Source organism: Urocampus carinirostris, chromosome 20 (assembly GCF_059441175.1).
Source record: "Urocampus carinirostris isolate Australia breed hairy pipefish chromosome 20, RoL_Ucar_1.0, whole genome shotgun sequence".
Classification (NCBI taxonomy): domain Eukaryota; kingdom Metazoa; phylum Chordata; class Actinopteri; order Syngnathiformes; family Syngnathidae; genus Urocampus; species Urocampus carinirostris.
Window position 1 is genome coordinate 1,130,001 of NC_142368.1, and position 15,839 is coordinate 1,145,839.

General features: G+C 42.0%; 1 protein-coding gene across 2 annotated transcripts in view; it reads left to right on the forward strand.

Annotated features, from left to right (window-relative positions):
* tnfrsf21 (tumor necrosis factor receptor superfamily, member 21) overlaps positions 1 to 14,979 on the forward strand; it is a 37,862-nt gene extending 22,883 nt beyond the window's left edge. For both annotated transcript variants that reach the window (XM_088324468.1, XM_088324467.1), the window contains exons 4-6: positions 5,844 to 6,121; positions 11,421 to 11,631; positions 14,541 to 14,979. In XM_088324468.1, coding sequence (XP_088180594.1) covers positions 5,844 to 6,121; positions 11,421 to 11,631; positions 14,541 to 14,770 — 719 coding nt within the window. In that variant the 3' untranslated portion in view covers positions 14,771 to 14,979. The remainder of the gene's footprint in view (positions 1 to 5,843; positions 6,122 to 11,420; positions 11,632 to 14,540) is intronic.
* The last annotated feature ends 860 nt before the right edge of the window (positions 14,980 to 15,839 follow it).

Sequence of the window (15,839 nt, forward strand, 5' to 3'; positions counted from 1 at the left end):
TCAGCCCGTCAACAAACTTCTGCCCCGCAAGATGTAGGTTTCGACTCGGTTCTGTTCCTGTTTGTATTTCCTGTCTGGTATTGTTCACGTTTATTTTGTCCTGTTTAATTTCGGTTTCCAATTTTGTTTCCGTCTATTTTCGTCCCGTTTATTATTTTCTACAGTTTCATTCCCGTCTAGTTTCTCCTGTTTATTTTTGATATCCTGTCTGTCCAGTCTTGTCCGGTATCGACCACATCTGTCTGATAAAAGGCTTGTGTGAGAAACGTCACGCGTTTGGGTCCTGATCCTGTTCTGTTTTTGACCATTTTCAGCGATTTACAGCCAGAACGGGGTCTGTTGGTGTGACACCTTGACTGTAGACTGTCGTTCAAATGTGATCCTATATAGACCGGACCGAACCCATGAACCATTTGCGTTGTTTGGGTTTTGCATATGAAGCAATCGGTTCTGCATGAAGCAATACGATGAAAAACTGCTCTTGTGGTATTTGATCCCAGAGCCGTAGGTTCCTCACCCCTCGTAGCTCCAGAAAGCTCTTGCTTCCCAATTTTCTTCGTAAATGAATGTTCCGACCTCCGAGGGGAGCCAAGCAAGCACCTTGAAGGCATTAAGGAACCGTTTTGTTTTTTGTTCCCGAAGGAAAATGGCATGTTGTTTTACGCAGGTTTCGGCTTATGAACAGATGAATCATGGGAAAAATGTCTGAGATGACCCACAAACCGTCCAATCTATAGGATGCGGTTTAAGTCCGCCGTGACAAAATTGTCTTGACGAATTTGTTGTCAGGGACCAGAACAGGATCAGGACCCAAACGCGTGACGTTTCTCACACAATCTTTTACTTTACAGAAAATGGGGAGTCATACACGTTAGGCAGCAGTCTGGCGTGGAGTGACAGGAAGCCAGAGGCCGACGAGATCGATACCGATTGCCCAAGCAGATATCGGACAGGACGGGACAGACAGACAGGATAGATAATGAAACAGGATATCGAAAATAAACAGGACAAACTAGATGGGAACGAAAACTGGAGAAAATAGTGATGGAAACAAAACTGGAAACTGAAATTAAACAGGACAAACGGGAATAGGGTTAGGGTTAGGACCGGGTCAGAACCCACGTCTTGCGGGGCAGAGGTTCGTTGACAGGCTGACAAAGTAAGAGAGATCGCACTGAGCTTAAATAGACAGAAAGCCAATTGGTTATTGAGCCACAGCTGGGGCCACACAGGCAGGGCCAATTGGCCGACATGGCAACCGTGACATTCAGCTTCAAAAATCTTTAGCCAATAGTGACCGATTCAAAACAATAGCCAATGAAACTCCCAACGTAATGTATCGAAAACGGAGATGAAATCGGGCAGGAAACAGGGCAAAAATAGGTTGACGGCCAGGACTGAGGAGCAAAAACAGACACAGATCCAGAAAAGATGTCAGCAACAGGTATCAGGCAGGAAACAGGGCAAAAACAGGTCGACGGCCGGAACGGAGGAGCAAAAACAGAAACAGGGTCCAGAAAAGAGGTCGGCAACAGGTATCAGGCAGCAAACAGGGCAAAAATAGGTTGATGGCTGGGAGGAAGGAGCAAAAACAGAAACGGGTCAGGAAAAGAGGTCAGCAACAGGTATCAGGCAGGAAACAGGGCAAAAACAGGTAGATAGCGGGGACGGAGGAGCAAAAACAGACACAGATCCAGAAAAGATGTCAGCAACAGGTATCAGGCAGGAAACAGGGCAAAAACAGGTCGACGGCCGGAACGGAGGAGCAAAAACAGAAACAGGGTCCAGAAAAGATGTCGGCAACAGGTATCAGGCAGGAAACAGGGCAAAAACAGGTAGATAGCAGGGACGGAGGAGCAAAAACAGACACAGGTCCAGAAAAGATGTCAACAACAGGTATCAGGCAGGAAACAGGGCAAAAACGGGTTAATGGCCGGGACGGAGGAGCAAAAACCGGAAACATGTCCAGAAAAGAAGTCGGCAACAGGTATCAGACAGGAAACAGGGCGGGATAGTGTCAGAGAGTACAAAAGCTTGCCTAGCGGACAGCATAGGTTCGCCGACGGTCTGACGGGTTCTTTCTGGAAAACGGGAGTTTAAAAAGAGTCCAGCAGCCAATTACCTGCGGCTGCCCTGAATCAGTAATCATGACAACGTCTTGGATTGGGGTTTTTAGGCCCATTTGACAGGAACGCTAAGAGCTTAATAAGATGGAAACAAAGACGGCGGAAAAAGGACCTCCCAAGTTTCATTGGCAACATATTTTTCACAAGTCAGCTGGAAGCCTAAGAGTCCGGTAGCTGCCCGGCGTCTTTCCTCGTTAACGAGTTCCACGAAGTAGCACGATAGGGAGTTGGACGAGATGCTTCCGCCCGGGAAAACTGACATCATGCATTTAAAATCCAGAAGGAGAGGTCTAAAAATCATCAGGGTTTTTGTTATTCGACAGCTCGGTTTCCTCGGTGGAGCCATGTGCAGGAACGCAATTACAGTGGTACCCCAGAGTAGCTTTGTAACCTGAAACATTTGTAAGTTGAGACGCTTTTGGAATGCAAATGCGCTAATCCGTTCCAAACGCAGCAAAAGTAGGATATTGTTTTTAATCAATCGTAAAAAAGCATCACAACGTAAAACAAATACATGCTGAAATGAGATGAGCCTACAATAAACAAGAGACTGTCAGGACCAGAACGGAGACAGGACCCACTTGCGTAGCGTTTCTCACAAGTTTTATTAGAAGAAAGAGAAAGGGTTGCGCTCACGATTTGGTGATTGCTGGACTCGGGAAGTGGGTCGCTCTGAACGCGGAAGTGGATCTTCTGTGGCGAGCGATGGCAGGGTCGGGAATAGAAAAACAGGTCAGTAGCCGGGACAGGAGAGCAAAAACGTGGTCGGGGTCAGAAACGAGTTGTAGGTCAGGAAAGAAGATAAGACGCGGTTGGGGGCAAAAAGGGGTCGAAAGCCGGGACGGGAGAGCAGACGTGGTCAGGATCAAAAACGGGTCGAAGCTGGGGGACAGATGGGAGCAAAAAACAGGACAGGTGGGAGTCAGGGTCGAAAAAGGCTTGCCTAATGTTAACATTAATTTCGCAGACAGACTGACAAAAGGGGACAGATAGACGTGGGTTTAAATAGTGACAGGGAGCCAATCAGAGTCCGAGGCAGTTGGCGCCAAAGGAAATCATGAGACCATTTTTTTATCATTTCAAAACATAATGACCAAAAAACGGCCAAAACATCCTGTTATTCTAAAAAAATAAATCAAAAAATCTATAAAAAGAAAAGCATTATTCTGATCAACTGCGAAGCTCAGTGTGTACTCGGTAAACCTTTCACGACACTGACTCCCACCCGTCCCGTTTTTGCTCCCGTCTGTCTCCGCCTAGGGCCTGTTTTTGATCCCGACCCCGTCTGCTCTCCCGTCCCGGCTTACGACCTGTTTCTGACCCCGACCACATTTTTGCTCTCCTGTCCCGGCTATCGACCTGTTTTTCCGTCCACTTCCGTGTTCGGATCACAATCCGAGTACGAGAGCGACTTGCTTCCTGCGCCTACTAAAACTTGTGAGAAACGTAACGCAACTGGGTCCTGTCTCCGTTCTGGTCCTGACAAATGCATTTGTTTTCATGATCTGTTTTTCCCCCCTTTTCTGTTTTTGTGGGGTGGACCCAAGCGTAGGGAAGCGGGAACTGGGGCAGGGGGATGGTATTTCATAACAAAAGGAAGTACAGAGGAACAAACAAACAAAGGTTCACACAACAACAACAAAATGTCCAAACCAGAAACAAAGACCGTAGCGGAAACGGAGACACCAGGAACAAAGTAACAACCGGATCGTGACGCTTTCATAAAGTTTTTTTCTCCGTTTCTCACAACAACATTGGATGTTGTTAGATGTATTATTTTGGGGTCTTTTGTTTGAAATGATAATAAATGGATTCCTTTTTGTTTTGTCCCCAATTTTAGGTGATTTTGGTTAAGCCGACCGCCAAAAAGGCCTTCATTGTGTTTAAAAGGCAAATAATTGCTCGACGTCTAAAAAAAGAAGAAAAGAAACCCACCTCGGGGTATTTTTTGGGGAAGTGCCTTTTGCAAGAGTCATTATTTGACCCTCTGCAGATGTCTGAACTCCTTCCCATTTTTCCATTTTTTTTATATGTTTGTCTTCTTGTTTGTGTACACCAAATATCCGCCAGCAGGGGCTTATCCCTTTAATCTCTCGCAATCATCCCGGATTTGTGCTTTTGGCGGGCCTGGAAGTCAACCGGGGCTCGACCTGATGCGTATCCAGAGGGATGAAAAATGTACAGTGACTTGCAAAAGTCATGCCCCCCCCTGGACTTATTGCCATATTTCAGGCTTCAAACCTGTGCCCCATTCTCAGGTCTCTGCCAATTTGCCCCAAATGATGCTCTTTCCATGATTTTCCAATGAACTTTAACCATCTTGCCTGCCCCCGCTGATGAAAAGCAACTCAGAGTATGATGCTGCCACCACCATGTTTGACAGCAGGGATCGTGTTTTAGCAGTGATGTGCAGTGTGATGTCAGGCTTTGCCTTTAGCCCAAAAAGTTCTGTCTTGGGCTCATCTGACCAAAGCACTTGCCAAAATTAGGCTCTTTCCATTTTTTTCCAATGACCTTTAACCATTTTGCCTGCCCCCCACTGATGAAAAGCAACCTGAGAGTATGACGCTGCCACCACCATGTTTGACAGCAGGGATTGTGTTTTTACGGTGATGTGCACTGTGAAGTAAGGCTTTGCCTTTAGCCCAAAAAGTTCCGTTTTGGGCTCATCTGACCAAAGCACTTGCCCAAATTAGGCTCTTTCCATTTTTTTTTCCAATGACCTTTAACCATTTTGCCTGCCCCCGCTGATGAAAAGCAACTCAGAGTATGATGCTGCCACCACCATGTTTGACAGCAGGGATCGTGTTGATGTAAAGCTTCCCTTTAGTCCAACAAGTTCCGTTTTGGTCTCATCTGACCAAAGCACCTTGTTCCACATGTGTCTCCCATGTGGCTTCTTTCAAATGCCAAATGGGCCATTTCTAGGGTATTTTTTCAGAAAGAGCGTTCTTCTTGCCACTCGTCCATAAAGGGCAGATTTATGCAGAGCACGACTAAAAGTTGCCTTGTGCACAGATTGGCCCACCTCAGTTGTGTACGCTTCCAGTTGCTTCTCCTTTCTTACAGCGTTTGTTTCCAGTTTGCTCTTCATAATCTGCCAGTGCCTCTTGATATTCTACTCTTTGAAACCGATCACGGTTGCCATGGCGCCCAATTGGCCCCGCCCGTGTGGCGCCAGCTACGCCTCATTAACAGATTGGATTTCTGTCTATTTAAGCTCAGTGTTCTTACTCTTCCCTTGTCAGTCTGTTCAACGAACCTCTGCCCCACAAGATGTGGGTTCTGACTCGGTCCTGTTTTCCTGTTGGTATTTCCTGTCCGGTATTGTTCCCGTCTAGTATGTCCTGTTTAATATCGGTCTCAAGTTTTGTCCCTGTCTATTTTTGTCCTGTTTATTATTCTCTCCAGTTTTCGTTCCCGTCTAGTTTCTCCTGTTTAATTTCGATATCCTGTTTCTTTATCTATCCTGTCTGTCCCGTCCTGTCGGGTATCGACCCCATCCGTCCGATATCTACTCGGGCGATCGGTATCGATCTCGTCGGCCTCTGGCTTCCTGTCTTTCCACGCCAGACCGGCTGCCTAACGTGCATGACGTCCCATTTCTTGTAAAATAAAAGGCTTGTGTGGAATACGTCACGCGTTTGGGTCCTGATCCTGTTCTGTCCTGTTCAAAACACGTCGGACGGCTAAATAATCCTTGGTGTTTTGTTTCAGGGGTGGACATTCTGAAAGTGGTGGCGTGTCAGGTGGGCCCCCATTGGCCGGAGCTCTACCGGGCACTGTGGGACGGCGGGGAGAGGGAGGCGGCGGCCATGACGGCGGCCATGACGGCGGCGTACCCCTCGGACGGCGAGCGCGCCTACGCCGCTCTCCGCCATTGGAGCCGATGCTACGCTAACGCTAACCTGGCCGCGCTCATCGGGGCCCTGCACGCCCAAGGCCGGGTCCGGGTCCTGGACGCCGTCCGATTGGTCCTGGAGGACCAGCCGCAGGTAGTACGACTTCTTGGGATTTATCTGTAGTAGTATTTTTGTATTATGCTAATACTGTATTGGTACTTTTGGAGTATTTATGAAGTCTTTCCATAGGAGTATTTGGAGTATTTGTGTAGTAGTATTTTTGTATTATGCTAATACTGTATTGGTATTTTTGGAGTATTAATAATTGTCTTTCCATAGGAGTATTTTCAAAGTATTTGGATTATTTGGGTAGTAGTATTTTTGTATTATGCTAATACTGTATTGGTATTTTTGGAGTATTTATGAGGTCTTTCTTTAGGAGTATTTTTGGAGTGTTTGGGTCGTAGTATTTTTGTATTATGCTAATATTGTATTGGTATTTTTGGAGTATTAATAATTGTCTTTCCATAGGAGTATTTTCAAAGTATTTGGAGTATTTGGGTAGTAGTATTTTTGTATTATGCTAATACTGTATCGGTAATTTTGTTGTATTTATGAAGTCTTTCCATAGGAGTATTTTTGTAGTATTTGGCTAGTTTTTTTTTTATCATGCTAATACTGTATAGGTATTTTTGTTGTATGTATGAAGTCTTTTCATAGAAGTATTTTTGTAGTATTTGGGTAGTAGTATTTTTGTATCATGCTAATACTGTATAGGTATTTTGGGAGTATTTATGAGGTATTTCCATAGGAGTATTTTTGGAGTATTTAGGTAGTAGTATTTTTGTATTATGCTAATACTGTATTGGTATTTTTGGAGTATTTATGAAGTCTTTCCATAGGAGTATTTTTGGAGTATTTGGGTAGTAGTGTTTTTGTACTAGGCTAATACTGTATTGGTATTTTTGGAGTATTAATAATTGTCTTTCCATAGGAGTATTTTCAAAGTATTTGGATTATTTGGGTAGTAGTATTTTTGTATTATGCTAATACTGTATTGGTATTTTTGGAGTATTAATAATTGTCTTTCCATAGGAGTATTTTTGGAGTATTTGGGTAGTAGTATTTTTGAATTAGGCTAATACTGTATTGGTGTATTTATGAAGTCTTTCCATATGGGTATTTTTGGAGTATTCGGAGTATTTGGGTAGTAGTATTTTTGTATTATGCTAATACTGTATTGGTATTTTTGGAGTATTAATGAAGTCTTTCCATTGCAGTATTTTGGGAGTATGTGGGTAGTAGTATTTTTTTGTTATGCTTACACTGTATGGGTATTTTTGGAGTATTTATGAAGTCTTTCCATAGGAGTGTTTTTGGAGTATTTGGGTAGTAGTATTTTTGTATAATAGTATTACACAAGTGGTATTTGTGTAGTTTTTCCATAGTGTTATTATTGGAGTATTTTTGTAGTATTTCTAAAATTTTATGGTTGTGTTTTTGCAGTAGTGTATACGTACTATTTTCACAACATGATTTTTTTTTATTATTATTATTATTATTGCTGTATCATGGTTTACTAATTGCAGATTTGCTACTTTGAAGATTTTGCTCCTGAATTGAGTTCTGCATTCTGATTGGCTAAACAAACGAAGATGCTTTCTATCGCCAACAAAGTGGACCTCTCCACCCGCTAAACTCGCTCTGTAGTCAGATGTAGGTCTTTGGCACTTCCTGGCGCTTTCTCCAAAATGTTTGATCATGGAAAAATATGTTTATTTAGTACATAATATATATACATTTAATAAAGTTTTTCACAACGTCCACACGATGGCAGCAAAGTATGTAAAGTCGATCTTGTCCCTAATCCATACAGTTGTGCAATGACACATGAAAATTATTTCTGAAATCATGATTTGACAGTAAAAGGATTTTCTGAAAAAACAAAACATTTATATAAACGCAGTACTTTTATTTGCTAAACAAATACTTGGGCCTATGAATTGGGTTTGTTCTTGAGTAATAAAAAAAAATAATAATAAGATTATCAAATACATAAACAAATATTTCTACTGCACAGGTTTTGACAATTGCAGGACATATCTGGTAGGCATTTTTGTACTAGTACTTTATAAACTTCTATGCTGGTGAATTATGATTCTGAAAATAACCTTACTGCTTTATGACACTATTGATTAAGGACACTAACCACTTTTTGACTTCTAATGACTTCAAAAATGTGGGGTAAAAATGTTTTTTCTTTTCTTTAACATGTGGAAAAGTCCAACTTTGTTGGCCATAGAAAGCGTCTTCCTCTGGATTTTGGTGCTTTCGTGGGTCCAGAGCGTTTTGTTATCGTGATTAGCGAGATGGGTAGCCCAAAAAATAGATAGATAGATAGATAGATAGATAGATACTTTATTCATCCCCTAAGGGAAATTCACAAAATACTCAATAAAAGTACTGTTACTCGTAGAAGTACTTTTGCAAGGCACTGTATGGCCTCAGCCCGGCGCAGTAGTAAATTAGCGAGCACCCGAGCACGACCGATTCAGAAGCCGAACAGTCGGCTGGATTGTTGCGCTGACCTTTCCGTGTCCCCGTCGTTCTTTCGTCACCGCTTCATAATCCGTGGCATTTGTTAGGGTCTGGAATGCCTCCTTCCAGCCGGGCCCCAACCGGGTCTTGAACTGAGCACTGTTTTTTTTCCAACCTGTCCCTCATCATCCTCGCCCTTTAATATAGGACGGGTATATGCTCAGTACAAATAACTATTTTGAACTGACTATTATCCGTCAGTCATTTGTCTGTAATTAAAGGGACAGTGTGAATGACTTGACAAACTAAAAAAGAAAAGCAGCGGAAAAACTACTAAGACTCAAAGTCACCAAACCCAACCGTTTTTTTTCTTGCTCGGGTTTTCTTTTTTGCGGTACCCGTAGCAGCAAGATGGCGGACAATTATGGGAGCTCCCACTAGGTGTCTCCCAACTACTCGAGTATTTTTTAGAGAAAAATGCATGTGTATGTCATGTATTTTTTCTTACTATTTAAATCAATATTATTTTTTTTTAACATTAGAAGCCGCTCAATTTCACACACTGTCCCTTTACGCACTGCACTACAGTGACATCTAGTGGTCATTTCCTCATGCTGAGGGTCTTAAAAAATATTATAAAAATACTAAAATAAAAACACTACTAAAGTAATACTATGATACAAAAATACTACAAATATTACAAGAGAAACACCACAAAAATACAACTACAGTAGTATTAAAATATACTAAAGAAATACTACAAAGATAATAGTATGGAAATACTTTAAATACTTCTACATACATACTACAATAATACCAGTACATTAACACTGTAATAGAAAAACAGAGCTACTGAAATATTCCAACTGAAATACTCCAAAATACAACTACAGTAATGCGACACAAATAGTACAGATATACTACAATCACTGTACTGTGGAAATACTACGGAATACTACTGTAGAATAACTTCAAAATACTTCAAAATACTTCAAAATAAAAGTACACTCACACTACAGAAATACTACAAACATGCTACTGAAGATATACTACAAAATTACAACAAGTAATGCTCGAAAAATACTACAGCTATACTACAAAGATTTGACGATGAAGATACCACAAAAAAACACAACTGCAAAAATACGAAAAAAAATAAAACTACGGTGATATGAGAAAATACTACAGATATATTCTATAATAATTGTACTGTAGAAATCCTACCAAATACTACTGTAGAAATACTACAAAACACTTCAAAATAAAAGGGCAGTAGCACGATAAAAATACTAGCGAAATACTCCAAACATCAGACTGTAGAGATACTACAAAATGACAACTAAAGTAATACTAGAAAACTACTAGAGATATACTGCAAAATTTTGACCATGGAACTGCAAAAATGACTAGAAAATAAAACTACAGTAATACTACAGCAATACTCCAATATCACGACCACAGAAATAGTTTAAATATACACTTACAGTAATATTAAAATATACTAAAGAAATACTAAAAAGATACTAGTATGGAAAGACTTTAAAATACTTCTACATAAATACTACAATAATACCAGTCCAGTAACACTATAATGCAAAAACACTGCTACAGGAAATATTACAACTGAAATACTCCAAAATACAACTACAGTAATACTACAAAAATAGTACAGATATACTACAAACACTGTACTGTGGAAATACTACCAACTACGACTGTTGAAATACTTCAAAATACTTCAAAATAAAAGTACACTCACACTATAAAATAATACAGAAATATTACAAACATGTGACTGCAGATATACTACAAAATTACAAATAAAGTAATGCCAGAAAAATACTACAATGACTATGAAAATACCGCAAAAAAACACAACTGCAAAAATACTACTACTGATACTAAAAAAATACTACAGATGTACTATAATAATTGCACTGTGGAAGTCTTACCAGATAGTACTGTAGAAATACTACAAAACACAAAAATAAAAGCACAGTAACACTATAAAAATACTACAAACATCTGACTGCAAAAATACTACAAAATGACAACTAAAGTGATACTAGAAAAATACTACAAAATGGACTATGGAACTGCAAAAATGAATACAAAAATAAAACTACAGTAATACTACAGCAATACTAAAACATTACGACGACAGAAATAGTACAAACATACAACTACAGTAATATTAAAAATCACTAAAGAAATACTAAAAAGATACTAGTATGGAAAGACTTAAAAATACTTCTACATAAATACTACAATAATACCATTACAGTAACACTATAATGCAAAAAAACTGCTACAGAAATATTACAACTACAGTAATACTACAAAAAAGTACAGCTAAACTATAAAAACTGTACTGTTGATATCCTCCCACATACTACTGTAGAAATACTACAAACATGTGACTGCAGATATACAACAAAATTGCAACTAAAGTAATGTTAAAAATACTACAACTATACTACAAAGATTTGACTGTGAAGATACCACAAAAAAACACAACTGCAAAAATACTAAATAAATAAAACTACGGCGATACTAGAAAAATACTACAGATATACGGAATGGAAATATGGAAATACGACCAAATACTACTGTAGAAATACTACAAAACACTTCAAAATAAAAGTACAGTAAACCTATAAAAACACTATAAAAATACTATAGAAATACTACAAACATCTGATTGCAGAGATACTACAAGTAATACTAGAAAAATACAACAAAATTTTGACTATGGAACTGCAAAAATGACTACAAAAATAAAATGACAGTAATACTACAGCAATAAGACTACAGAAATAGTACAAATATACAACTCCAGTAATACTACAGACCGGGCCAGACTCCTCCCCCTTCCTCGGACCGTCCAATCAGGTGGCCTTTCCTTTCCCCCCAGTTGGACCTGAACCAGCTGATGACGCCGGCCAGCCGGGACCTAAGCCCCGCCCACAAGCTTCCGGAATCCCCCGTCGGCAAAATGGCGGCGCCCTCGCCGGCGGAGCGCATCAAAGGTTTCTTCCACGACGAATGGGAACCGCTCATTCGCTGTGACTCCGCCTCCAGCAAAGACTCCGCCCTCAGTCGAAACGGATCTTTTATAACCAGAGGTAACCTTGTATCTCTTCATCTCGCTATTTAGTCTATAAGTGTTCTGTAGCGCTCGCTCGTTGCTTTATTATAACGGAATTATTCGAGAGTCTGCGAGGTTCGTACGGGCGCTCGAAATCCTCAAAAATAATTGAAAATGCTTGAAATCGCTACCATGTTGCCATGAGGCCCACGCTGCTCGTTGCCCTTCTTCTTCCCTCGTGACTAACAGCGGCTGGCATGAGCTTGTACAGCTTCTGTCACGGTTGCCATGGTGCCCAATTGGCCCCGCCCGTGTGGCGCCAGCTGCAGCTTGTCGAAAGATTGGCTTCCTGTCAGTATTTAAACTCTGACCTTTCAGTCCCCTATGGTCGGTCCGTCTGCGTATCTCCGTTTTTACACAGCAAGCCCTTTTTTGCCTGTCCTGTGTTTTTGCTCCTGTTTTTCTCCCGCTACGATCTGGTTTGATCTCGACCACGTCTGTTCTCCTGTCCCAAAAAACGACCCATTTTCTGATATCGACCACGTTTTTGCTCTTCTATCCCGGTGACTGACCCCGTAATCCATTCCTATCTGTCACCTGTTGTCAGTCTGTCTGCGAACCTCGGCTTACTCTAGGCAAGCTCTTTTCGACCCTGACTCCCACCTGTTTTTGCTCCCATCTGTTCCCCGGCTTCGACCTGTTTTTTGATCCGGACCACGTTTTTTGCTCTCCTGTCCCGGCGACTGACCCGTTTTTTCTGTTCCCGACACCGCCATGCAACCTACTCCCCGCGACCAGCAATCTCCGGATCGTGTGTGCGCTCCTTTCCCTTCTTCCCAATAAAACTGTGAGAAACGTTAGGCGAGTGGGTCCTGTCTTCGTTCTGGTCCTGACACGGCATCTCCCCTACGTTTTGATAAACAATGACTAGAACAGCGTTTTAATCGTTTTGGAGTCGAGACTCGTTTCTTTCATTGGAAAAAACAAATGTGGAAATCCGACCAAAAACTAGAAAAATACTACAGCTATACTACAAAAATTTGACTATGAAGATACCACACAAAAAAACACAACTGCAAAATTACTAGAAAAATACAACTACGGTGATATTAGAAAAATACTACAGATATACTATTGTCATGACCAGAACGGAAACAGGACCCAATTGTGTTGCGTTTCCCACGTATTCGGTGTTTGCTAGGCGCAGGGAGCAAGACAGAAAAACAGGTCAATAGCCGGGTCAGGAGAGCAAAAACGTGTTCTGGGTCAGAAACAGGTCGTAAGCCGGGACGGGAGAGCAGACGTGGTCGAGATAAAAAATGGGTCGTAAGTCGGGACGGGAAAGCAGACGTGGTCAGAATCAAAACGGGTCGTAACCGGAGACAGACGGGAGCAAAAACGGGACAGGTGGGAGTTAGGGTTGAAAAAGACTTGCCTAGAATACAATGAGGTTCCCAGACGGACTGACAACAGGAGATTGACAGGGCTGAGTTCAAATAGTGACAAGGAGCCTTGCACCACCAGTCGGTGCCATTGTGACTTACGGTGCTAGCTAAGTTTCTTAAAATATATACATACTCCCAATATTTGAACAACGCTTTCCATAAACACAAAACTAAAATTTTATTGCAAGAACACTCAACTTGTGCGTGAACTTTCCAGCCCCTGATGTTTCGCCATCGCACGATTCGGGTCATCGGGGCGTTCGCAACGCTGCACGAAACGTCATCCCTCTCCGTCCAGACGATTACAAAGGCGCTTTGGCATCTTTTTTAAAAACAGTCTGTATTATATCTTCGTTTTTATCACTCAGGATAAGAAGACTGATACAGGAGCGAATAGAGGCACAAAGATCTGATCAAAACCACTCCTGCCATCTAGTGGTGATTTATCATACTGATTTGAATTCCGTAGCCTTGATACTCATGGTAGAGCTGCTCCAATGCCTTAATGACCCAGTGTGTCGTATTTGACCACTAGATGGCACTGCTGTCCACTGCAAAGGAAAACCAGTCCCGCAGCAAGACGTCAGACCAATATGGCGGCACCTTAGGAAGGGATTCCACTATATTAAAGACATTTTTAAATGTTTTTTTCCAATTTCATTAACATGGGTATGATAGTTCAGGTATTTTTTTGCCTAGCATTCAAATTAGAGATACACTCAGGTTTAAAATAATCTATCCTGACCCGACAATTGAACTCGATTTGAGCGACCGAACCCGAAAAATAAACCCCGAATTGGCCTATTTTTAGTTGTGAGCGATCGGGAATGGCCATTTTGGCCGAATCCAATGTTGCTCTTTCCCTCAAAAGCAATGTTGCTCATTCTCAAATAAAGCAATAGCTCTATCTAGCGGTGGTGAACAATGCTGCACTTAAATTCAAAAATGAAGACGACAAACTACGGAGACTGAAAGTGAGCAAAAATAATCTTTTTTATTTTCTTTCTAGCCAGCCTTAGTCAAAGAAAGATAAATAGAAGGAAAAAAAATGTTTTTTAAGTAATAAAAAATAGAGAAGACTAAATAAGGAAAATAGGCAAAAAGGGAATAAAAAACAAGGGGGAAAGAAAGAGAAAGGACATAAAGAAAAGAAAGGAATCAAAGAGAAAACGGGGGGAAATATTTGATTTTTTTTTTCCTTTTTTCCTATCCTTTTTTCATTTTTCTCTCTATATTATTCACTCTTTTTTTCTCTTTTTTCTTAAGGTTGACTTTTTTGTCTTATTTCTTATTTATTTATTTTGTTCAATCTTCTTTTATTTGTCCTTTTTTCTCTTCTTTTCAAAAGTCTCCGTATTTTGTCTTTTTCCGTTGCGCCCGCGACATCTAGGAGGGTATATCATACACGCTGTCCCTTTAACTTTCATATATAAGTGTTGGAGAGCCCTGTTTTGAACACAGTAGACCAAATTTGTCCCTTTTTTTTTTTTGCATCGCGCAGAAAAGAAGGACACGGTGCTGCGTCAAGTGCGCCTGGACCCCTGCGACCTGCAGCCCATTTTCGACGACATGCTTCACATCCTGACGCCGGAGGAGCTCCGATTGGTGGAGGAGACGCCGGCCGCCGCCGATAAACTGGAGCGCCTTTTCCACGTGGCCGGCGTCAAAAGTCAAGAAGCCAGCCAAAAGCTGCTCGATTCCCTCTACCGCCACCTCCCCGAGCTCCTATAGGCCGCGCCCACCAGCAAATGAGGCGCCCCGTTACAAATCCCACTTTTCTAGGCCACACCCACCAGGAAAAGGTTGAATTTGATCTCCTTCTGGCCACGCCCACCAGAAAAATGGACGCCTCGCTTTCAGTCGGACTTTCTCCAGGCCGCGCCCACCGGGTAAAGAGGCTCCCCGATTCGAAGCTGACCTCTCTTAGGCCACGCCCACCAGGAAAATAATAATAATAATAATAATTTCCTTGTATTGTCATTCTGTGTAACAATGTACACAGAACGAAATGTCGATTGCATCTGACCCGATGCAGCCGCAGCCAAGAGAGGGCGCCGCCGACCACTTTTTAAGTCTTAGGAATGACTCGGCCGGGGCGCGAACCCGAACCTCCCAGTCTCAAAGCGGGCGCCTTACCATCTAGGCTACTGAACCTTATTTTGAATTTGATCTCCTTCAGGCCACGCCCACCAGGAAAAGAGACACCTCGTTCCAAATCTGACCTCCTCTAGGCCACTCCCACTATTAAAAGAGTACCATTTCAGAATTCCAGCTCTTCTATGCCACACCCACCAAAAAAAGGGGCACACAGCCACCAGCAATCCGACTTTTTCTAGGCCACGCCCACCAGGAAAAAGGGCGCCTCGCTTTCAGTCGGACTTTCTCCAGGCCACGCCCTTCAGGAAAAGAGGGTCCCCGACTTGAAGCTGACCTCTCTTAGGCAACACCCACCAGGAAAACGAACCCTATTTTGAATTTGATCTCCTTCAGGCCACGCCCACCAGGAAAAAGGGCGCCTCGCTTTCAGTCAGACTTTCTCCAGGCCACGCCCACCAGGAAAGGAGACACCCGTTCCGAATCTGACCTCTTCTAGAACACACCCACCAGAAAAAGAGGCATCCTGTTTTCAACCAAACCTCCCCTTGGCCACGCCCACCCGGAAAAGAGACACCCCGTTCTGAATCTGACCTCTTCTAGACCACGCCCACTGGCGACCCAAAATGTCCAAAAAGCCCTCACGGACCAAAGACGACAAAAACAAACATTTGTAAAGCTGCAAAAAACGAAAGCCTTATATCAA